Consider the following 25,384-nt stretch of genomic DNA (forward strand, 5'->3'; position numbering starts at 1 on the left):
AACCCAGGGTAACACACTCTTGAATCAGCTACTTAGGAACTGGAGGTGGGTGCACACAAATAGCTTCCCCTTTCCTTTGCCTTATAGTGGCCTGCCAACGCTTTTACCCAGCGCCCCATTCCCTAGAGATACAATAAGTTATCTATGCTTCGCTAAATGAAAGGAAGTGCTGGGCTGTGAGAACGCTCGGGGTCAAGGAGCTGGCCGCCAAGACGGAGACCTGGGTTTGATTCTGGGACCCATACATTGGAAGGAGAGAACCCATTCCCACAAGTTGTTCTGACCACACACATACGCACACACGCACACACACAATTAGTAAACACAATCCAGTGCAAAAGAACGAAAGTGACAACTCCTCAGCACGACTTGACAAGTGGCCCATGTCAGCTCTAGCTCAGAAAGTCTGCCGTGGTCACATGGCCACTCAAAGAAAATCCCGGCGGGTGCACACGACCCCTTTTCCTCTGGAGTCAAGGCCTCACATAGCCCAGATTGGCCTCAAAATCGCTAAGTAACCCAGGATGATCTTGGGCTTCTGCTTTTCCTGCCTCTACCTCTTGAGTGCTGGGATTTCAACGTCCAAGCCAAGCCCTGTGCTTGGTTTTGTGCAGGGATGGGAGCTAAAGGGACACTTTCTGCATGTCAGACAAGCCCTTCACCAACCGAGCGACAGCCGCAGATTTCCCCACCCTGTTTTTCTAGACGCAGGGTCTTGCTAGGCAAACCAGGCTGGCCTCTCGCGCTCACCACCCCCGGCTCAGAGACCACGGTCCCAGGTACACACTCGGCAGCCGCAGCGCTTGTTTCCAGTCTTCCCCCACATTTATTGAATGTGTGTGTGCACACGTGTTACAGTGTGCACGTGGAGGCCAGGGGACAGTCATTTCTCTCTCTCCCCCATCAACCAGGTTCTGGGGATGGACCTCAGGTGACAAACTCCTTTATCCACTGGGCCATCTCACTGGTCCTGTTTAATTTTTACACTGTGGCACAGCATTTATACCTTAAAATCTACTATTTGAGATGCGCCCTTTACTGGCACGCAGTCCACTCTTTTTCTCAATTCTCCCGGCTCTCCCACTCCCAGTGAGAGTGTTGCCAAATCAATGTGGCCGCCCTTCTCCGGGACGTCTCTCGAGTCCTCTATTTATTGCGACTTTCTGGAGACTTTCTGAAAGCCACGCATTTGATAACCAGAACCGAAGCTCACCGCAAAGTCTCCAGGGAGCAGTTAGGGTGTCTCAGCGCTTCACAGACTAACTTGATGTCATCATCCTTCAGATTATTATTCCCCAGGTTGAGGTATTTTAAGTTCCGGTTGCTAATGAGGGTCACCCAGAGATACTGAAGGCCATCGGCTATCTCTGCACCCTTAAGCCTGCAGAAACGGAAGAGACGAGGAATGCAGTCACATCCTAACCCTTTCTCTCTTAAATTACAGCATGTTTGCTCATTGTGTGAAGACAGATTACCGTGATTGGTTTAATAAAGAGTTGAACGGCCAATAGGAGGCTAGGCAGGAGGCATAGACAGGACTTCCGGGCAGAGAGAAAGGAAGTAGATAAATCCAGGTGCTCAAACACCAACAGGACTTGAAGGGAGTCAGACATACAATACAGAATGAAAAATAAGATACAAAGCCACGAGGCAAAATGGAGACGACTAGAAATGGGTTAATTTAAGTTCTGGGAGCTGGTGGGACAAGCCTAAGCTAAGGCCAAGCTTTCCTAATCAGTAAGTATCTGTGCTGTTATTTGGGAGCTGGCTGGTGGGACAGAGACTCACTGCAGCCTTACCCTTCTATGCCGGCTCTCAAAGTTGTAAACTATTACATACCGTTTGTTTCTGAGAGTCTACACAGCCTTGTGCTGGCCTTCGACTCCGTCCTGCCTCCACCTCTCAAGTTCTGGGATTACTGCCCTGTGCTATATGGCTCCAGTTAATTTTTTTTTTCTTTTTAGAGACGGGGTCTAATTTATCCCAAACTGATCTCACAAACTCACTCTGTAGCCTAGTTTCCTCAGAAATTCAGCCTGAAAGTTACAAAGTGAAACAATCTTTTTTTCCCCACGGTGCTTTTGGTTGTCCTCTCATTGGGGTTTCTATTGCTGTGATAAAAATACCATGACCAGAAGCAGCTTTGGGAGGAAAGGGTTTAACTCATCTTACAGCTTGTAGGTACCATCTAGGGAAGTTGGGGCAGGAACTCAAGGCATTTGCTAGAACAGGAACTTGCCTCAAGTCGATGTCATGTGGCTTTTCCCTGGGTTGCGAGGTAAGTCGAGGAGTGGTTTTATTTGGGGGAGGGGTCTACAGTAGAGCTGATGTTTCTTCTCCTACCTCAAGATCTGTGGCATCTGTAGCAGGCTCCGAATTTTGTTATTGTGAGAGCATTTATTATGGAAGGCCAGATCCCACAGCCTGAGGCAAGCAACACACAGGCCAAGCTTCCCCACAACCTGAGGCACAAGGGCCAGCCTCCCCACAGCTCTCACTGGGACAGTTAAGAAGCTGTCTGGGTGGCGACAGCCTTCAACTGAAGGTACCTGGCCCTGTAGGCTCCTTGTTACATATGCTCTGCTGAACTAAATCACCGCTACGTGAAACTTCTCACTATCCTAACGGTTCACAAAGTCAGACCTTTCCTTTGTTCTGGGGATTTGCTGGAGAGGCACTGACAAAGGGCGCTTTCTGACTCAACCCAGCACTCCTGTGATGGTTTGAGCATTCTCTCTCTCTCTCTCTCTCTCTCTCTCTCTCTCTCTCTCTCTCTCTCTCTCTCTCTCTCTCACCTTTTTGAGACAGGGTTCCACTGTGTAGCCCTGGCTATCTTAGAACTCGCTTTGTAGACCTGACTGGCCTCAAACTCAGAGGTCTGCTTGTCTCTGCCTCCCGAGTGCTGGGATTAATATTTACACTCTTAATTTTTTAAAAGACTTATTTATTATTTATACAGTGTTCTGCCTGTACATGTGTCTGCAGGCCAGAAGAGGGCATCAGATCTCATTACAGATGGTTGTGAGCCACCATGTGGGTGCTGGGAACTGAACTCAGGACCTCTGGAAGAGCTACTAATGCTCTTAATCTCAGAGCCATCTCTCCAGCCCCCTTAAAGAAGATTTTAATGGTTACATGTTGTGCTCCTGCATGAGTGTATGTACGCCACGCAGGTGCAGGAGAGCCTGTGGAGGCGGCAGGAGGGGTTGGATCCCCTGGATCTGGGGTTGAAGATGCCAGGAACAGAGCCCGAGTCCTCGGCAAGAGCAGCCCTCCAGCACGCTGTCCTGCGCAATCTCAGCTGCTCTGCAGTCTCTGAAGGGACACTGGCTCACCCCCCCCCCTTAAGGCCCCGTCATGTATAGATCTTTCTATACCTCATCGTTTCTATAAATTCTGCTTTTCCACTTCAAAGCCAATTTCTGAAGGGATTACAAGTCCATTTCCTTCACAGGCTGACTGCTGTTACTCCTGGTATATTTAACAATTAGCTGCTCATAGATGTGCACGAGATTCACTGGCTTAAAGGTATTAAAGAGTAATGTAAATATGTAAAGCATGACCTTGACCTATTACTTCATATTCGATTACCAGCCCCCAAAGCCCTCTCATTCTTTCTTTACTAACCAACTCCTATGCATCCTTCAAAACCCACAGTAATTAAGCCTGCCTCAAACCTATGCACCTCCTGTGGTAGGGCAGTTGTTAGCAAGTCGTGCAGTGCACGGCTCAACAGCAAAGGGGGGGGGGCGGTGGCACCAGTGGCGCCATCATCTGCAGAGAGGCCAGTACCCAGCAGCTTGGCTGCACCCCTAGGTGCTCCCCCCCCCCTACTCCCTGGGTGCCTGGATCTGGATCTCACCGCTGATAACCAGCTACTAGTCTTCAAGGTCTTTCCAGGAAACACCACTGAGGATTACAATCTGATTGTTATTGAGCGTGGTGCAGCAGCAGCAGCAGCTGGTCAGGCTGGGACTGTTCCCCCAGGAGCTCCTGGTGCCCTACCCCTGCCTGGCATGGCCATTGTCAAGGTAAGCCTGTCTTCCATCACAGGATGGTGATACATCTTAGCTGACACCTCTTAGCGCAGATTTGGTAACAGCACTTCAACTGTCTTACAGGAAGAAGAGACAGAAGCTGCTATTGGAGCTCCACCTATTGCCACTGAGGGTCCTGAGACCAAGCCTGTGTTGATGACTCTGGCTGAAGGCCCTGGGACTGAGGGACCACGCCTGGCTTCACCTAGTGGCAGTACTAGCTCAGGCCTGGAAGTAGTGGCTCCTGAGGGTACCTCAGTCCCAGTAGGGGGACCAGGTATCCTGGATGACAGTGCCACTATCTGCCGCGTCTGCCAGAAGCCAGGTGACCTGGTCATGTGCAACCAGTGCGAGTTTTGCTTCCACCTGGATTGCCACCTCCCTGCCCTGCAGGATGTTCCAGGGTATGTGTGAGGCTGGGCTAGATCAAGATAGATCATGGAGAGCTGAATGTTTGTCATCATTTACATCTACTCTTCTCCCTAGGGAAGAGTGGAGTTGCTCACTCTGCCACGTGATCCCTGACCTAAAGGAGGAAGATGGAAGCCTTAGCCTGGATGGATCAGATAACACTGGTGTGGTTGCTAAGCTCTCACCAGTCAACCAGCGGGTAAGGGCCGAATGCTTAGATGTTGGGTGGCCCAGTGGCTGAAGCCCCCTCCATGCTTTAACTGCCATCTCTTGTGCCGTCTAGAAATGTGAGCGCGTCCTTCTGGCCCTGTTCTGCCATGAACCCTGCCGCCCCTTGCACCAGCTGGCTACTGATTCTACATTCTCCATGGTGAGTTCCAGAACATAGGAGAGGTTGGGGATGTCAAGAAGTGGTGGTGTATCCCCTCATGCCAATGTCGTGTCTCCCTGCAGGAGCAGCCTGGTGGTACCCTAGACCTGACCCTGATACGTGCTCGCCTTCAAGAGAAGCTGTCACCCCCTTATAGTTCTCCCCAGGAGTTTGCCTAAGATGTGGGCCGCATGTTCAAGCAGTTCAACAAGCTGACTGAGGTGAACCTGCAGAATGAACGCGGGAGGGTGGGGATGGGGGAGGAAAAAGCCAGGACCTACTCACCGTTGTACTCTTAACTTGGTCCAGGACAAGGCAGATGTGCAGTCCATCATCGGCCTGCAGCGCTTCTTTGAGACGCGCATGAATGATGCCTTTGGTGACACCAAGTTTTCTGCTGTGCTGGTAGAACCACCACCGCTGAACCTTCCCAGTGCTAGCCTAAGTTCTCAGGAGCTGTCCGGTGGCCCTGGTGATGGTCCCTGAAGCTGGAGCTCTTGTGGTCAGCCCGGTCAAGCTATGGTCTCTGTCCTTTTACCCCATACCCTCTCCTCCTTTGGTGGCCTGACTCCTGCTCTTGGTGGCCCTGTCCTCCAGTCCCTCTTCACAGAATGGTTTTTACTTCTGTGGATTTAATAAAAACTTCACCAAAACAAAACAAAACAAAAAACAAAAAAACTTTATGCACCTCTGAGTTTTTCCAGTCCGCTCCCGTCCTGAGTTTCTGGGAACTTGTTTCATGCACGCTTTACAGTGCTCGACCTCTCAGGGTTTATAGATGGGCCCTGTCTAGGCAGGAGAAGCCTGCCAAGGCAAGCCCTGCCTTGTAGCAGGCTGGTGGCACTTACATTAGATTCTGTATATTACAGGCTGGATTCCGCAGTTTGAGACATAGTATCATCACGGCCCATTCGTTCAGGACGCTGCTACCCAGATCCAGCTTATTCAGTTTTGGATGCATGCTGAGTACTGAGCAGAAGTCCTCCCACAGCTCCATGATGAGGGACTTACCCTGTGCCCTGTGTCAGCGAGGAGAAAACAGAAGGATTGAACAGGCAGACATTGGGGGGAGGGGGGTATGCTAGAGTGCTAACGAGCCTCACAGCCCTCCCTGTCACAGGCGACTTAAAGTCTAGCACCCCCTAGTGGTCAAATGGTGCAGCTGTGTTGTTATGCCATTTAAAGGTTAAGTGCATGCGTGCATATGTATACGTGTCAATGGGTGGGTATGTACATGCGTGTGTAGATGTGCCCATGGAGGCCAGAAGATAGCATCAGATCTTCCTGGAGCTGGAGTTACCGGCAGTTAGGAGCCACTCAGTGTGGTGTTAGGAAACACATTCCGGTCCGAAGAGCAGCAGGTGCTCTTTAACTGCTGAGCCATCTGTCTAGCCTGGATCTGTTTTAAAGTCTAGAGATGGTATGATCATCATTTCATCTCTTGGATTAGAGATTTCCACTTCCAGTTAGCTATGGCATTTAACAGAACAGCCAGGTATACGGCAATGGAACTATTGATACCCCTTAGCAGTGGAGGAGGATTACAGGACCCTTGTCCTGGGTGCTAGCCCAGCTCTTCCTTCCTCTCCTCCCTCAGCTGCAACTAATTTAGGAGGGTGCCAGACTATATGTGGAAATAAATGGTTAACTGAAAACAACTCCATGACAGTTTCCCATGAGGCCGTTATCTGCACGAGGGAGACTTTATTAGGATGCTGTTGCTTTGGGTTATCCATGTTTCTCTAAGCAAACCCAATAAACTTGCTGCTTCACCAAAATAGTTTTGGTAGAATGATAACTCTAGGCTTTTTCTGGCTTCCTATGTGGGGCGAGTAGTGGTTTGCTTGTGTCGTTCTAGGAAATCATTACAGAGCAAGCTACTACGAGAAATAAATAGGGACCTCTAGAAGGAAGACATGGTACAGGAGCCCCACGCTGGCGTATTGTTACAACATGGGCCTGTCCCTTTAAGACATTCTTGGGGACTCCAGACCTCACAGGTCTAAAGAGACCTGCTCATATCTCTAGAAAAGTCATAGCCTGTGCTGTGACTCGCTCCAGCTCTCGACATATGGTCCCTGGCTCCTCCAGGCTCTGTGCCATGTGTCTGTGGCGAGCGCAGTCAGCTGTAAGTAGAAACAGACGCAAAGAGGGCCATCAGCCGAAGCGGAGTGAGTGAGTACTGTGCCCTGCACTTCTCACTAGCGCGTTTGTCTCTAGGTGGCAGAGAGTGACGCGTGTTTACAGGTAACAGTAAGACAAGAAGGATTATTGAACAGACTGCATGCAAATGGTGAATGGATGATGTAGGCATGCGGACTCGGAAACAGTCAAATGCCAGCTGGGAGAAGGAAAAGGCTGGAGCCTGGCACTAGCCTCCCAGAAAAAGATTCCACACAGAGCAACCCACCTTGTTGGAGAGACTGAGGCAAGGCCAGGAGTCAGCGGTGGGCAGGGATTACGCCTTGATCAGAACCATTTAGATGTGCATGACCTGCACCTTTACCTCACTGCGGGATCCAAAGATGGGCTATGTGGACGGGCATCAATAGAGACCTACTGATTTTTGTCCCTTTTTTCAATGTGGCAACCCTGCACAAATCTTTTTTCCTGCATTTTACTATTAGTTTGGCTCTTCTAATTGGCTTACAGGTGGAAGCTACCTTGATGCCGCTACCTCCTGAGTGCTGGGTTTGTGGGTGTGCACCACATCCCACCCAGTCTGAGCAGTGCTGGGGATCGAACCTTGGGTTTCATCCATGCTAGGCAAGCAGTCTCCCAAGATCTGTCTGCCAACTGAGCTATATCCCCCCCAGCATCAGACTCTGTTTTAAAGGGCTTATCCAGCAGCTAATGATGACCTAGACTTGTCAGGTCCTGTTAGTAAGTGAAAGACCAAGGGTCAGAACTGACCACCCATACATGAGCCCAAATGGTGAGACCCTTTAAGAGCCATCTGGTACCTTAAATATTTCTGAACGCCATGTCTAACCTGATAACATACAAAATTACTAACTTAGGATGAAAATCATCCGATACTCACTGTGGGAGAGCAACAGGGCACAGCTCAGCATTCTTATCCACTAAGAAGATGTCTCTGACATCCACCCGGAGTGTCTTCAAGTTCTGACAGTGCTGGAGGCAGTAGGAAGATACCATTAAGTCCATCTTCTGGTTAACCTGGAGCCACACTTCTTGGAAGCTATTCAGAGCCCAGCAGACAAATTCCTTGTCCTGAGACTCAAAGAGATAGTAGAAGACATCCAGAACATCCTCCGGGCCGGTGGTGCTGACCTGCTGACCCACTTCAAAGACCCAATGTTGGAGCCTCTGCTTCACAGCAGGGGACACAGGACATCCAAGCAGAGCCTCCAGGGTCCTCATGGTGTCCTTGTTCATGAGGCCAAATAGGAAACGCTTCATCCCAAGGAGGTGAGTGTTGAAGTTGGTTCGCTTCAGCGTCATGATGCTCCTCTTTGGGTTTTCGACGAACAGACAGTGCTGATTCCACTTCTTCAGCCCCTTTAAGAGGTAGTATAAGGCGGCACAGAAATCCTGCAGGCTGAGGTGGAAGAAGACGTAATACCGCTCGGTGCTGTCGTCAACCCGGAGAAGGATGTTCATGTGAAAGAGGGCCGAGACCGCAGCCTCCTCCAGGCCATAGTTCTGCAGGTCATCATCGTAGAACACCGACCTCATGTTCCACACCCCCTCTGCTGCCATACTGCACAGACCCATCAAGGCAACTTGCTCTCTGTGACTGAGGCAATTCTGAAAAGGCTCTCTTGGGGTGAGCTGGTGGAACACCAAGGTGGCATACAAACTGGTAAGAGTCCAGCAGACTGGGGCGCATCTCTCTCCCAGCTTCTCCTGTAGCTTCAGAGCCTCACAGACCAGTGAGCATATGGAGGGGACTTGACACTCGTCAAATATCTGGTCGTTCTCTATCACAGTACGGACCACGTGCTTTCTTCGCTGGTCATTGGAGATGCCCTCGAGGAGTAGCTGAGTCCTCTTCGTCGCCGACAGACCTCCGACCAATATGTAGAGGGGGGACACCGCCAGTGACTTGAGCTTTTCTAGGTCCGTGTCTCGGGTGGTGATTATGAGACAGGACTGGGGTAGGAGGACCTTCATCAGGAGGCTGTACATCAGGATGTATATGGGCTGCTCATCCTCCCAGTTTCCAGAGGGCCTCATGTCATCCTGCAGGAGGGCCAAGTCCAGGTCGTCAAAACCATCCAGGACAAACAAGAGTCTTTCAGGTTTGGACACGATCTTTGCCACTGAACTCTGCAAGTATGGCCACTCCTCAGAAATCAACTCTGCCAAACTGCTCTTCTCTGTCCATTTTATTTCTCTAACAGAGAAGAAGAAGGCATAGGACATGTCTTGGTAGAGTTTACCCTGTGCCCAGCCCAGAATGATACTTCTGGCCAAAGCTGACTTTCCAACGCCTGGTTTTCCATGTAGGATGACAGTATGAGGCCAGAAGGCTTTCTGGTACGACTTGAAAGCCTTGAGCAGCACCTGCATCTCTGGGCTGTCATAGTGCACTTCCACACATGTGTCAAACTTGGCTATCACGTGGGCCTTATAGCTATTCAGGCCATCTAGATGGTATGAGGTCAGGGAAGAGAGCAGAAGAAAAACAAAATTTGAAAAAACTTATTTGTAGTTGAAACTGACATGTATCTCTTCAAGATAAGTCTAATTAACAATGGCCTACAACATCTCAAAAATAGAGGAGAGGAACCTGAAGGGACTTACAGTAAAAATAAAATCGCTAATTTTGATCAGGGTAGGTAAATACTCTCAGCTGTGTTTAGAACACATCAAATAAACTTGTGCTTGTATACAGATTGCTGGAATTATAGGTTATTTTGAACGTCTCATAAATTACCACCCAACATAAATTGCCATGAGCCACATGGCTCTGTCCGCGATGTTCACCCCCAGGACTCACAAGGAAGGTTCAGGTGAACACACCAGTGACACCAGGACCCCACCTCCTCTCTGAGTGCCCTTATCATTGGCCACAGACATTTTCTTCACCTTGTTCACTTTTGTCCGCCTCTAAATCTTGTTCCTCAGCTTGAAAGAACTCTGTAAAAGGGACAGAACAAAATTGATGCAGAATTACCCTCTGTATGCTGTGGTAATAAAGAACTGCTTTGAGCAGAGTAGGGCAGAACAGAGCTAGGCAGGGAAAACTAAACTGAATGCTGGGAAAAAGAAGGTGGAGTCAGTGAGAAACCATGTAGCCCCACTGGAGACAGACGCTGGAACTTTACTCAATAAGCCACAGCCTCGTAATGATATACAGATTACTGGAGATGGGTTAACTTAAGATATGCATTATCCAGAAATACGCTTATGATGTGGGAGTCCCTCTGTGTTGCTTGTATTGGTTAATGAATAAAGAAAACTGCTTTGGCTTGATAGGGAAGAACTTAGGTAGGTGGAGAAGACAGAACTGAATTCTGGGAGGAAGAAAGCAGAGTCAGAGGGACACCATGGAGCCGCCAGAATCAGACAAGCTGAATCTTCCTGGTAAGCCACTGCCACGTGGCGATACACAGATTAATAGAAATGGGCTAAATCAAGGTGTAAGAATTAGCCAATAAGATGTTAGAGCTAATAGGCCAAGCAGTGATTTAACGAATACAATTTCTGTATGATTATTTCGGGGCTAAGCTAGCTGGGCAGCAGGGACAAACAAGCAGCCCCTCCCTGCAAGGCGCTTAAGCTATTGGCCAAACAGTATTGCAAATAATATGGTTTCTGTGTGATTATTTCGGGGCTGAGCAGCTGGGAACAAACACGTGGCCTCCTACAGCACAAAATCATCTAGCATGATTATGTCTGTTGTTCTAAACAGAGATGCCATCTGTGTCGACTACCCAGACCCCAGGCTTAGGGTGCACAGAGGAAGAGGGGGCAGAAAGAACGAAAGAGCTGGAGGATGGAGAGGAGAGCTGCAAAATGCTGTGCTCTGCACACGCTACGGCTGCTGCACACATGAGGTAGTGCAGCTGTGGTCACCCGCATGGTGAAAATCCCACCACAGATCGGGTGGGGGCTCTGGAGACTCTACTGCTGGCTGTGCAAGTCTCGGCATTTGGAGTCACTTTTGTTTGGGGGTGTGTCCTCTGGTTGGTTGTTCATGTTCTATGTGTATGTGTACACTTGTGTGGGTAGGTTCACGTGTGGGTAGGTTCGCGTGCACATTCAAGGGCATATATGTGGACCTGACGCTGACTTTTGGTGTCTTTTGCAAGCACTCATTCTAAATTTCTAAAGATGTATTTATTTTTATTTTATGACTATTTGGCCTGTATATATGCTTGTGCACTTTGTGCATGCTATGCCCGCTGGGGCCAGAAGGTAGCAGAAACCCTAGAACTGGAGTTTCAGATGGCTGTGAGCTGGCACAGGGGTGCTGAACACTGAACCTGTTCCTCTGGAAGAGTGGCCAGTGCTCAGAACTGCTGAGCCATCTCTCTGGAATCCAATCTATTTTTTGAGAGTTTCTTACTAAACCTCAGTATCACCAATATATCTAGACTTGCTGGCCAGCCGGCACCATAGATCCTCCTGTGTCTGCCTCCTCTGTGCTGGTATTACAGGCACATACCGCTCCCACATGGCCCTTTAATATGGGTTCTGGGACTTGAACTCAGGTCCCTGTGCAGCAAACATTTTACAGACTGAACAATTTAAGCCTCAGGAGTCAACCTTATTAATACAGCTAGTTATATACCCAAACACAACTCTATGCAGCTTAATGCAAGCTATATCAAGAGTCCAGCTGACCTCCAAGAAACTGTCAAAGTGATTTTAAAGTTTCTGATAGAATCAGTGGGACTGAGAATGGCCTCCAAATTTTGCAGATAAAATGGAGAGTGTCATAGATCCGGAAAGAAACAGCATTTAAGTCAGTGGGGGTAAGTGGTATAAGGACAGGCTCATAGGCCAGTCAGCTAGAACTGAGAAACCCCAGATCACCCTCCCGCACCTGTCTCGACACTTTAGTAGAATTGTGTGTGTATGTGTGTGTGTATGTGTGGTATGTGGAAAGTACAGGCTGAGTGTGGATGACGATGCCAGAGGTCAACCCTAGTCTTCATTCCTCATGAAACAATCCCCTTTAAAAAGACGTTTAATTTTAATTACATGTCTGTGTGGGTATGTGTGAGCACTTGTGCCCACAGAAGACAGACGTGTTGATCTCTTGGAGCTGGAGTTACCAGTGGTTATGAGCCACCTGATGAGGGGGCTGAGAGCCAGACTCCAATCCTGGATGTACACACATAAGAATTCAGGGGATCTAGCTGGGCTGCAGTGGCACACACTTTTAGTCCCAGCACTCAGGAGGGCAGAGGCAGGCAAATCTCTGTGAGTTTAACACAACCTGATCTACAGAGCAAGTTCCAGGACAGCCAGGGCTACACAGAAAAACCTTTCTCAAAAAACAAAACAACGACAAAAAAGAATTCAGGGCTCTAATTCTTTAGTTAAAACTATATACCACGTGGCTTTAAGTGTATCCATGTTTACACCCAACCCTGCCTGCAAACCTGGTGGCCGTTCATCATCTGATCCTTTGTCATCCTGAACTGGTCCACTGCCGCCTTCTGGGTTACACATTGAGCTTTCTGCAACAGAAAGGAAGAGAGAATGCTGTTGTGAGTCACGGTCTGATTGCCCCAGCTGGGGACGAGAACACTTCATCCACAAACTACAGAGGGGAATGAGAGCAAGCCTTGGCTCAGGTTATGCCCGGAGTAGTCTGGCATAGGACACAGTCGGGCCCTTCTGCCTCAGCAGCACAGAAAAGCAGCTGACACAGACAGGCAAGGATGCTCCCATCTGCACTTTAACACATGCATACAGCTGAGACAGATAGAAAAGGATGCTCCAATCTGCACTTTACACATGCATTCTATACTCGCTCTGCTGAGTGGCTTTGGGTGGGTGACCCATGAGGTGCTGGGTCATAGGCATTAAATGTTCATTAGTCGTCCTCAGTGCCTTCAAATTTCAGTCCTACACAGCAAGCAACTACCTTGATACGTGTGAGTTATCTAATTAGAGGCTTCAACTGTGTGCGCGTGTGTGGGTGCACATGCACATCAAGCATGGGTGTCTTTACTCTGTAGGCACCTGCCCAGTCCTTGAAAAAAAATTATGAATTTCGTTTTACGTCTGTACGCATGCAGTTACCCCTGGAGGCCAGAAGAGGACATAGGATTCGTGGAACTGGAGTTACAGGCAGCTGTGAGCCACTTGCTGCGGGTGTTTCGAGTGGAACACTGGTCCTCTGCAAGAGCAGCAGGTGCTCTTAACCACAGGGTCATTTATCCGACCTCTGCTGCATTGGTTTGAATGAGAATGGTCCCATAGGCTCATATATTGAATGTTTGGCTCTGCAGTTTGAGAAGGATTAAGAGGTGTGGGCTTGTTGGAGGAGCTTTCAAAAGCCCACACCAGGTCCAGGCCTAGGCCCACCCTCCCTTCTGTGTGTCTATGGATCAGAGAGCTCTCAGCTACTGCTCCAGTTCATGCTTGCCTGCCATGATGATCACAGACTAACTCTGATGCTGTAAGCAAGCCCCCATTTAACGGCTTTCTTTTATAGTTTGCCTTGGTCATAGTGTCTCTTTATGGCAATAGAAAACAAGACATCCACTCACCTATTTTTTTTTCCTTGACAGGTTTTCTGCTAAATCTGGAGTTCACCCAAGCCAAGAAAGACTTTGAAATCCAGCCTCTGCCTCCTAAGTGCTAAGATTATAGGTGTATGCCATCATGTCCTATTTATTTAGTGCTGGGGACTGAGTCCAGCTGGGGCTTTGTGCATGCTACCAATGAGCTACATTTTAACTTAATCATTTTCATTCATTCAACATATTGTCCAAAAAATATAATGCATGATCAGAAACTTACATTTTCTCTCTTTATATAAAGATACAGTGTGTGTGTGTGAGTGTGTATGGCTGGTGTGGGATTCCCCTCTGTATGCTGTGATTACCACTGATTGATAAAGAAACTGCTTTGGACCTATATATAGCAAAGCAGAACTTAGCTAGGTGGGGAAAAAATTGAATGCTGGGAGAAAGAAGGCAGAGTCAGTAAGAAGCCATGTAGCCCTGCCAGAGACAGATGCCAGAACTTTACCCGGTAAGCCACAGCATCATGGTGATACAGATTAATGGAGATGGGTTAGTTTAAGATATGAGTTAGCCAAAAATATGCTTAAGCTATTGGCCAAACAGTATTACAAATAATATGGTTTCTGTGTTTTTTATTTTGGGGCTGAGTAGCCAGGAACAAACAAGCAGCCTCCTCCTAAAACATATGGCTGTATATACAAATATGTATATTCAAATTACTTATTCATATATATGTATTTAACAATTTACTTAACTTTTATTTTATGTACATGAAGGTATCAGATTCCCTGGAACTGGAGTTAGACAGCTGTGAACTGCCACGTGGGTGCTGGGAATTGAACCCAGGTTCTCTGGAAGAACAGCCAGTGCTCTTAACCACTCAACCATCTCTCCATCCCTGAATATTCTAATATATAAATTAAAAATAGTGCCTCATTAATATACTAGCCTTCATTCATGAACGACCCAGATACTGTTTACCTACCCGTAAGTGTATAAATGGTTACATTCTGTCTTCTGAAAGTTGCAGCTGAGCGAAGAAGATCTCTCACTTGCCACCAAAACCTGAGTTCAATTCCCTACACCCACATGATGGGAGGAGAAAACCCAAACCAGGAGGGTAGTCTTCTGACCTTCACAGGCATGCCTCAGCTTCCTCAGACCTTAAATGTTCCCTCTAGGAGGGAGGAGGTGACTAATGAGACTCAGGAGGCAAAGAAAAGATCAGATATGTAGGAGAACAGAAACTTGGAAGAGTCTGGAAGGCCAGTCCCCAGCAGTAAGAAAAGGAGTGTTAACAGCTGAGGGAGGAAAGCGCAACTGCAGAGAGGACAGATTCCGGACCGTCCAGCTGTGCAGAGAGGACAGATTCCGGACCGTCCAGCTGTGCAGAGAGGACAGATTCCGGACCGTCCAGCTGTGCAGAGAGGACAGATTCAGGACCGTCCAGCTGTGCAGAGAGCTTTCCAGCGATGCAGCTGTTTATGCATCATCCCTGCCCCTTGTGAGTTACTCCTCACCCACACTCGTTAGCAACCCCAAGAAAAATTCATTCATTCACCCAGTTGGACATTGGCGTGATCACTTTGTCCTATGGGTAGGTTCCATTTTTGCTGAATAGATATGTGTACAGCGTCTTTCCAAAAGTCTGCCAACTGTTTTTCCCTCTCCCAAAGAATAAACTAAGTCACCATCCTTGTTTTAGTTCTGTCACAGATGCAGGGTCATCTCGACAAATCAGAGGAAGTTAACTCACTGATATGAATTGATCCACATTATTATTAGTTTGTTTTGAGACAGGGTTTCTTTGGGTAACAGTCCTGACTGTCCTGGAACCCACTTTGTAGACCAGGCTGGCCTCGAACTCTGCCTTCCAAATGCTGGGATTAAAGGCGTGTATCACCACTGCCAGGCAACCCATCTTATTTTCTGAGGCAAGGTTCTCACTGAAACTGGAGCTTGCCATTTTGGCTTAGCTGGCTGGCCAGCAAGCTCTCAGGATTCACTCATTTTCCCCTGCCCCGGGGATGAGATTACAAGCATGAGTTGTCACACCTGGATTTTTATATGGGTTCTGGGGATTTGAACTCAGGTCCTCATGCTTGTCCACGGAATCATCCCCAGCCCATCTACCCAAACTGTTAAAAGGCTTCACAGCATTGACCACCTTCTGTTCAGAATGTTCATCTTTACCCAGTGCCTAATGAAGTTGCCTTATTTCTCTGTTTTCATCTGAGTATGAATCTCATTTCATGTAAGAAGTGATCCTGGACTTTTCATCCCTTTAGTGTGGTGTAAGAACCTGCACAGTTCATTTGTACCAACATTTTGTAGCTTTTTTGTGTCCAAGATGACCCCAAAGATGACACGGTCCTACTATCTCTACTCTCTAACTGTTATGAATCTGGCGTGTGCCATCTCATCAGGGTTACACACCATTTTCGAGAATCAGACATTTTTGCTCCCCTTCCTATCACCTCTTTGGTAGCTGATACATGGAGAACTTTAAATATGTACTCACTGAATGTTAAATGAACAAATCTCACCTCTGACACATCCTGGCTCATGATCTTGGGCAAGTTTTGTACCTTGAAAGATGCCCTATTTTAGCACCCAGCACGGGGACCTCATTTCACCAAGTGTCTTTCAGGACCAACCACAGGGCCTAGGAAGGTATCAGCATACCGACAGTCCTACAGCTGGACCTACACCACGGACTCGGGAAACAGTATTTACATTTCATTGCCTTCCACATGGGGCTTCTTCAGAGCAAAAAGGTACTACAGCTTCCTGATAAGGAGGACTGCAACTTAACCTAGGGTCTGTCTTGTGCAGGCTAGGCAGGGGCTCTACCACTGAGCCACACCCCTAGCCCCTCACTGGGGGATTCTAGGCAGGGGCTCTACCACTGAGCCATGCCCCCAGTCCCTCACTGGGGGATTCTAGGCAGGGGCTCTACCACTGAGCCACACCCCCAGCCCTCACTGGGGGATTCTAGGCAAGGGCTCTACCACTGGGTCTTGCCTCCAGTCCTTCACTGGGGGAGTCTAGGCAAGAGTTTTACCACCGAGCCATACCCCCAGCCCCTCAGTGGGGGATCACACACACACACACACACACACACACACACACACACACACACCTCCAAGTTCTTCTTCACTGGTGGTGTCAAAGCAAGAGCTTTACACCTGACCCACATCTACAGCACCTCACTGATGAATTCTGGGCAAGTGTTCTACTCCAGTGCCCCGCCCCCACACTGCCCTTTTACTTTGAGGCAATATAAAGTTATCCATTTGGGCTTTAAACTTGTGATCCTTCTGCCTCAGCCTTCTCAGCTGGGATTATAGGCTTGAACTCCTATTTTTCACAATTCCTACAGTGTCTATGACCAGTTTATCTGCCCAGCCATGATAGTGTTATTCTAAGTCTTAAGTCTGTAGTTGAGAATTCATCTGATAAAATAATCTTTCTTATTCCTATCCCAACCATGTAACCTAATTTAAGTTAAGTGATCAATAGGGAAAAATCATTCAAGCAGGGTTCTTTAATCGGGACCTTAAAATTCAGTTCTTCATCTTTGAGCCCAGAGGGCGACCCCCAACTAGGTAACAGTGTTCTCAATAACCAAACACCAGCCACTTTTTATACATGATTCCAAGAACCCTTTGCAATGGTCTGCATTCTGCATATGATCTCTAGGAGCTAGGATTCTGAGAGATGACCCCAAAGTTCCGGACAGGAGGATGCACAGACTCCTTCCAGTAACAAATCAACTCTCGAGTCCATGCTTAGCATTCATGATGCCATCCCATCAATCTCAAGCAATCCATCCCGGGAGAGAAGTTCCTACCTACTTCTCTCCCCATACTTCCAGTCCACGAGGACACTTTGCTAACTTCTACCTGATGAGGATGCAATGGACTACATTTCTTGTGGTCCAGACTCACACAGAAGAGGTAAACCTAGAAGAGTATTGGTGCCCCATTGACAGCCAGGTGGCGCACATCCTTAATCCCAGCACTTGGGAGGCAGAGGGAGGTGGATCTCTGTGAATTGGAGGCCATCCTGGTATACAAAGCGATGGTCAGGGCTATATATAGAGATACTGTGTCTCAAAAAATAAAACAAAAAACCTCACCCCCCAAACAAAAACCAGACTTGACCCTCCCAATTCTTACTTTTTTTCAATCTCATTCTTGGCTTTCTTAGAGAGCATGAAGAGTTTCATGTCTTCAACGATGCAAATGATTATGCCCCAGAAGACAGGTCCTAGGTGATTCTCAAAGATGGAGGCTAGGTGGTCCACAATGGTGGCATGATCCACACCGACGCTCGTGTTCACCTGTGGTCAAGCCTGAGCATTTTTCCTTCAGTAATTGCTTACACATCCCAAGTTCTTATCTAGCTCCCTGAGAAACCACTGTAGAGTGTGGCTGGAGTAGAGGGAGGGTAGTGTGCCTCCCATCAGAGCTCAGGCTTTGGGGGAGAAGCAGACCCTGTGGTAACACAGTGTGAGATACGGGCAGACTCGGCAGAGAACTGTGAAGAAAGCTTCAAGTTGAATGACTTGACCTCAGTCACATGAACAACCATTGCCCCTCATCCTGGGAGGGAGGGCATCCTAAGGCAAGCCTACTTCACAGTGACAGGTCTCTGTAAATCGCACTCCAGTTACCCATCTGTCTGTCACTAGAATATAGAATCTGGGACATTCCAGTGGCTAGCTCCTTAGTTCCCTAAACACCACCCAACACAGACTTGATTTAATGTCCTGCCCTCTTAGAGGTCTCGGCCACAGTACTGTACACAGAGAAAGTAGCAATAGGTCCCCCAGCAGTTGCTAACAACCAGGACCCACCTTTTCAGATCCGTTCCACTTGGGGACTGTTGATAAGTTAAATAAAGTCTGTAAAGTTTGGCATTAAAAGGAACTCTAGCAGGGCAGTGGTGACACATGCCTTTAATTCCAGTGCTCGGCAGACAGAGGCAGGTGATCTCTGTGAACTTAAGGCCAGTCTGGCCTTCATAGAGAGTTCCAGGCCAGCCAGAGCTATACAGAGAAATCCTGTCTCAAAAATAAAATCATAGAAAGGAATTCAAAGGCTAGCAAGATGACTCGGTAGGTAACGGAGCTTGTAGCCAAGCCTGCTGACCCAGGCTCGAACCATGGGACTTACACCGTGGAAAGATAGAACCAACTCCAGTTAGCTGTCCTCTGACTTCTATAAGCATGCACACGTAAAATACAAATGAGCAAATATTAAAGCTATATCCAATAAATGACCTAAATGTAGGTAAAAAAAGACTCTCAGACCAGCAACAATACCACGGATCAGAGGGTAAAGGCCATTTGTCATAGAAGCCTCGTGTCCTGAGTCTGATCCCCAGAACCTGTGTAAAGGGGTAGAAGGACAGAATCTTCTCCACAAAATCATTCTGATCTCCACATATATGACACGGCATGTGTACATACGCAGAAAAAAAATTAAACACCAATCAAGAGACAATTTCAAACAGAATAAGGACCTGAACAGAAATCCCTCCGAAGTAGTTATATGGGTAGTGAACAGTCGCAAATCTTGGTAACCACCAGCAACCGCAGACAGAAATGGTTCCTCATTTGGCACTAGCCCAATCTGTTTCAGGGCCATACAGTCTTACATTTCTTCTTCTCCATGTGGCCTTTGATAGAACAGTGTAGCAATCTGAAGAAATGCCCTCTTTGGGGCTAGAAGATGGATCAGTGATTAAGAGCACTGGCTGCTCTTCCAGAGGACCCAGCTTCCATTCCCAGCACCCACACGGCAGCTCACAACTGTCTTTAACTCAAGTTCTAGTGGATCTGACACCCTCATATAGACTTACAGACTAAACAACGATGCACATAAAAACGGTCATTTTGGCTAGTCTGGTTTTCCACAACTCTAGCTTTGTGGTATAAAGTAAACACTTGGAGAGATCCCATAAAACAAAGAGTTTAAAGATTCAAGGGCAAATTGAAATTGCCTTGAGGTCCCATCTCACCTCAGTCAGGATGACTGTCACCAAGAAAAAGAATGGCTAGTGAGGATTCAGGGGACAGGAGTCCTTATTCGCTGCTGGTGGAAACAGAGATTGGTGCAGCCATCTGTGTGGAGATTCCTCCAAAAGGAAAATAGATCTGCTGTATGGTGTGTCTACATGGCAAGCAACTGAACCCATCCCCAAGGCTGCATATTCTCTGAAAATGGAAACCAGAGCCCCCACCTCTCCTTGGCCATCATGACCACCAAGTGGCCAACAGGAGGGCTGTTGGGAGTCATTATAGACTATTTTGAGACAGGGTCTCACTCTATAATTTTAGCTGGTCTAGAACTTGCTATGTAGACCAGGTTGGCCTTGAACTCAGATCTGCTGGTCTCTACCTCCCAATCTAAGCATCAGGACTGAAGGTGTACATTACCATGACTGGCTAATCACTAGTCTCCTGAATGACTCAAAAATGACACCTGTTCCTTACCTCAAAAACAAAACAAAAAAGTGAATTAACAATCCACTTAAGTTTGCAGGTATGAAGGGTGAGGTTTGGGTAGTGTTAAAATAACTACTATGGGACTGGAGAGATGGCTCAGAGGTTAAGAGCTCTGACTGCTCTTCCAGAGGATGTGGATTCAATTTCCAGCATCCATATGGCATCTCATAATTGCCTGTAGCGCCAAGATCTGACACCCCCATAAAGATACATGTGCAGGCAAAACACTAATGTACATAAAAATAAATAAATTTTAAAAAATCAACTACTTAGTTCTGAAATGCATGACAACATAGGAGCTTTAAGACCAACAGAGTTCGTTTTTATAAGATTATGACTTCATCAAAAAAGTCCAAGAGATTTTTGGAAGTGCTAGAGATGATTGAAACCATGGCCTCATGAACATGCTATTATTAGAGATTGATTGAAGCCAGGATTTCATGAATGCTAAGCACATACAACCACTAGGGATTGAAGCCAGGACCTCCTGGCTGCTGTACACACACCACCACCAGAAGCCAAAGCATCATGCATGATATGCACACACCACCAGAGATGCCAGGGTATCACACATGCTAAGCACACACTACCACCAGAGACTGAAGTCAGAACCTCGTGCATGCTTTGTATATACAACTCTAAGGATCATCAAAGTCTAAGAGGCCAATAATAATGGCACTGGGATTTGTCCCTATTGCATGTACTGGCTTTTGGGATCCGAGTCTATTTGGATGCATACCTTCCTAAGCCTGGGTGGAGGGGGGAGGGCCTTGGACTTCCCACAGGGCAGGGTACCCTGCCCTCTCTTAGGACTGGAGGGGGAGGGAGGGAGGGAGGGAGAGAGGGGGGGTTGGAGGAAAGTGGGAGCAGGGGAGGAAGTGGAAATTTTGATTGGTGTTATTTATAAAGTAATAAAAATAATCTGCTGAAAAAAAATTCCAACTGAAAACTAGTTGTAAAAACGAGGCCATCAAGTTGGAAGGGAGACAGGTTTGGGGCCTCAAGGTGCCACGCGAGAGGCAGAAGGGAGTGAATATGATCACGATACCCTGTAGGCATATGTGAAGCATTCAAAGAATAAAAGTATTAAAAAGAAAAAAAAAAATCGCTGTTTCCTAGAGCTGAGGAAAACAGATGCAGGAAAGGGTAAGATGTTTTTTAAAATTTCATTTCAAATTCTACCCAAAGTTCTCCCCCTCCTCCCACCCCCCACCTTCCCTCTAGCCTACCCCAGCACTCACTCCTCCCAACTGGTAAGGGCTCCCATGGGGAGTCAACAAAGTCTGGCTCATTAAGTTGGGGCAGGACCAAGCCCCTCCCTCCGACATTAAGGCTGAGCATGGTATCCCATGATAGAAAACGGGCTCCAACAAGCTAGCTCATGCACCAGGGGCAGATCCTGGTCCCACTGCCAGGTGCCGCAGAGACAGTTCAAGTCACCACCGTCTTCCACATGCAGAGGGCCTAGTGCAGTCCCATGGAGGCTCCACAGCTGTCGGCCTAGAGTTCATGAGTTTCCACAAACTTGGTTCAGCTGTCTCTGTAGATTTCTCCATCATGATCTTGACTTCCCTTGCTCATATAATCCCTCCTCCTCCTCCTCGACTGGATTCCCAGAACACCATTTTCTTTATATTTAACCCCCAAATAACTCAGATGAAATACATCAGAATAGATTTTTTTTTCTAAAATAACTCAGATGAAATACATCAGAATAGAATCTTTTTTCTTTAAAAGTATATCACATATCTTAGCTGGCTTGAAGTTACTATGTAGCAGAGATTATATTTTTACTTCTGACCCTCCTGCTCAGTGCTGGAATTACAGGCAAGTGGTGCTGGGGATTTGAAGCAAACACTCTACCGTCTTAATTATCACCAGCTCAGACACCTCCCTCTGCAGACCAGGCTGGCCTCGAAATCTCCTGCCTCTGTCTCCCGAGTGCTGGGATTAAAGGCGTGCGCCACCACCACTGGGCTCAAGTACCACGATCTAAAGTTATGAACAAGATAAGCAAAGTCAGAGGCTCTCAACTTGTGGGTCACAACCCCCTTTCAAGGTAAAAGGAGTCATATCCGAAATCCCGCATGTCAGATATTTTCATAATAGTAGCAAAATTATTCAAGGAAAATAATTTTATGGTTGGGGTCACCACAACATGAGAAGCAGTATTAAAGGGTTGCAGCATTAGCAAGGTTGAGAACCACTGAGCAAAATGAATCCAATTTACATCCTCTTCATTTAAAAAATATCAATAAAATAATTAGAGGTCACTAAACTTTTAAGTTACCTTGGGGTTGGGGGGAACAGAAGTGTGGGGGCTGGTGAGATGGCTCAGCAGGTGAAGGTTATTTGCTACCAGATGACTTGAGTTTCACATGGAGAGAGAACTCCTCAAAGCTGTCTCTTCACCTCCACATGAACCACGTCACTTAGACCCCCCCCACATCACACACACACACACACACACACACACACACACACACACACACCAGCATATAGTGGTGGTGATTGCCTTTAATCCCAGCACTTGGGAGGCAAAAGGTGTCTGTGAGTTCGAGGCCAGCCTGGTCTACAGAGTGAGTTCCAGGACAGCCAGAGCTGTTAAATAGAAATGCTGTCTCTTAAGAACAAACCCCAAACAGCCAAACGAAGACACGATGGATCTGGAACTGGTAAACGTGAGACGCAGTGTGAATACTTTTCACAGTTCCCATCCACAAAGACCACCAGCAAGTTCAACTTCCTCAATAAGCAGAAGACTGAGCAAACCAGACAACTGGCTTCTATCTACACCCGAAGTCATCATTATTAACAGAATTAAGGATCATGGGGAGTGTGATTCTCGCCATACTGAGCTGAGTGTGTCTTCAATGCTGCATAAGCCAGGGCTGTTGTGGTCCCTGTGAAGAGGAGCCCCTACTCAGGGTAAAGGGAAACAGGTACCACCCCCTTAGGGAACTGGGCAACACAGAACTTGTAAGGGCAAACATCACGAGCAAAGACCATTTAGGACTTGATCAATGCCACATGGGTTCCTTTAAGTCACGAGGCTCTGCACCCTTGGAACACACCCAGCTGGAAATCATCAGAAAAGGGATGCTAAACAGGGGTGCAGCAAAGCAGAGCGCCTCTGGGAGATGATTAACACCTGCTAAGGGGCGCGGGAAAATGAGACGGGCCAAGGATAGGGAGAACTCACCCTCATGTCTGTTCTTTAAGACACATACCGAAAGGTAATCCTAATTTAACCATCATTTTAGTAAAAGCTAAGAGAAATAAACACCATTTCACCAAGACGTATTATCCCTCAAAGCACTGATAACCATTGAACATTGGGGTTCATAGGACTGAATGCTCGCTGAGGTAGTAGCTCACACCTGTAGTCCCAGGAACTCAGGAGGCTGAGGTGGGTGAGGTAGGGGGTGGTGGAGTTGGGTGGATGTTCTGACTTTCACAGCAAGACCTTGTCTTTAAAAGCCAAGGCAAACAGATGAGATCAAACAAAGAGACAAATGAAAACCCAACAGCCCCCTAGAAGGCTAGGAGAAGTAAGCGTTTTCTAGGCATCACTCAGTAGGAAGAATGTTGACTACAAGGTGATTATTAAGGAAAAAAAATTTAGCCAGGTGTGGTGGTGCATGCCTTTAATTTCAGCACTTGGGAGGCAGAGGCAAGTGGATCTCTGAGTTCCTGGTTTACATAGAGACCTGTCTCAAAAAAAATTATGAGCATAATTTAAATGGTTGTATTTCTAGTAAAATTAAGATTTTTCTAGAAATTAAAAAAAGAGATCAAGAAAGCTAACCAGGAGCAAACAAATCTCCCAACCACTGGGTGAAAAGTTCAGTCTGAAGTCCAAACGTCACATTCACACAGCTTTAGTCAGCTATGCATATATCCTGCCTCTGGCCTTCCCTCTGAAGGGGTGAAGAGGCAGGAGACCTTGGGCAAACACCTCAGCGGGCAGAAGGGTGGGAGCTTTCCTTTTTCGAATGATCTGACCTGCAAGGTCTGCTCCCAGGAAGGGACTCTTTCCTGGCGTTTGTTTTTCTGTGGGTGGGGGAGGGTTTTACAGTATCTCATTTAATTCCACATAAGCACGTATAAAAATAGAATTCTGTCCGTCATTTAGGGTTCAAAGCCGATGTTCTGGGAAGTCAAATACTTTACATGACTTTATAGCTTGGGCTAATGTACTTGAAGACATTCCAGATTTCCTAATAGATCAGACTCCTCCAAGACACAGTAGAGGAAACAGATTTGGCTGAGAAACTTTTTGGGAAATATAGGGTGGGGGGTGGGGAAGTATGGAGGACCGCAAGCTGCTGCGGCTTTCTGCAGAGTGAAGACTCTTAAACAAAACCCCCCCCCCAAACAATCCAGCACATTTCTTTAGCCTGTATTTCCCCTCTCATTCCTGCCTCCCAGACACACCCGTTCGTTCCCAAGTGTCTGGAATGACTCGATAGAAGCAGCGAAGACTTCTGCCTACCGCCAAGCCTGAGGACCCAAGTTTGACTCCAGAACCCACATCGTGGGAGGGAGACGCAAATCTTGCATGCTGTCCCCTGACCTCCACATGGGTGCCGTGATTCGTGTATACACAGAAAATAAAGACCTTCAAATTGCTTTCAAATTGGTCAATTTGCCACTTACTGACCTTTGACTCAGTTTCCTCACTTGGCAACCGCAGCAAACAATACTCCCGCTCACACGGCATCTTACGGACCATAAGTCGCAGTAGTTCCCAAGTCACCCGTTAACCCAGCAACACCTCACACAACTGCAAAGTATGGCCCAGACATCACCCCCCGCCCGGGGCATGTCTCCAGTTAACAACCAAGTCTGGGAATGGCGACGGACCTTCCTAAATGCCCCCTATCCAGGTTAACTTTTTTGAAAAACAAACTTGGGGTAACATTATCTTCTTTTCTAATGAGACCCTTTGGCCTCTTAGCCCTCCGCGGTCTAAAGACAGAAGGGGAGGGTTCGTGCATACTAACTGTACCTAGAGCAAAGATGGCAATGCAGAGACCCCGCTGGGACTAAGAAGTTACCCAGAGCTCACCTTCAGGCACAGAGTCCATTTTCTGCAAACTGGCAACCCCCGCAGAGAGAGCCAACTCTGTCCCCACTCCACACCCAGGTGGTGACAGCCTTTGAAGAGTCTCACGCCAGCACGTGCTTAATGCCCATTGGCTGCAAGTTTTGACTGCCCTTCCTAAAGTAGATTCGGAAAAGCTGCGCAGGCTGCGTGGGGCGTGGGGCGAGCATTGGCCTCCGCCCACTCTCGCCCAGCAGCTGCTCAGGGAAAGGCTCATTCCCCCACCCCATTAGATTGTACTCAATATTTTTAAGATTAAAAAAACCCTTA

At 47.5% G+C, this 25,384-nt stretch overlaps 1 protein-coding gene across 1 annotated transcript in view; it reads right to left on the bottom strand.

Annotated features, from left to right (window-relative positions):
• The window catches only part of Nlrp5 (NLR family pyrin domain containing 5), a 38,965-nt gene extending 13,828 nt beyond the window's left edge, over window positions 1-25,137 (bottom strand). The window contains exons 1-6 of the mRNA XM_050127539.1: window positions 25,079-25,137; window positions 12,399-12,476; window positions 9,874-9,924; window positions 7,862-9,431; window positions 5,667-5,837; window positions 1,214-1,381 (exon numbers count right to left, since the gene is read on the bottom strand). Coding sequence (XP_049983496.1) covers window positions 1,214-1,381; window positions 5,667-5,837; window positions 7,862-9,431; window positions 9,874-9,924; window positions 12,399-12,476; window positions 25,079-25,097 — 2,057 coding nt within the window. The 5' untranslated portion in view covers window positions 25,098-25,137. The remainder of the gene's footprint in view (window positions 1-1,213; window positions 1,382-5,666; window positions 5,838-7,861; window positions 9,432-9,873; window positions 9,925-12,398; window positions 12,477-25,078) is intronic.
• Window positions 25,138-25,384: the final 247 nt, after the last annotated feature.

The sequence above is a fragment of the Alexandromys fortis genome, unplaced genomic scaffold (assembly GCF_014885135.2).
Source record: "Alexandromys fortis isolate MF-2015 unplaced genomic scaffold, M_Fortis_MF-2015_v1.1 scaffold_267, whole genome shotgun sequence".
In the NCBI taxonomy this organism is placed as follows: domain Eukaryota; kingdom Metazoa; phylum Chordata; class Mammalia; order Rodentia; family Cricetidae; genus Alexandromys; species Alexandromys fortis.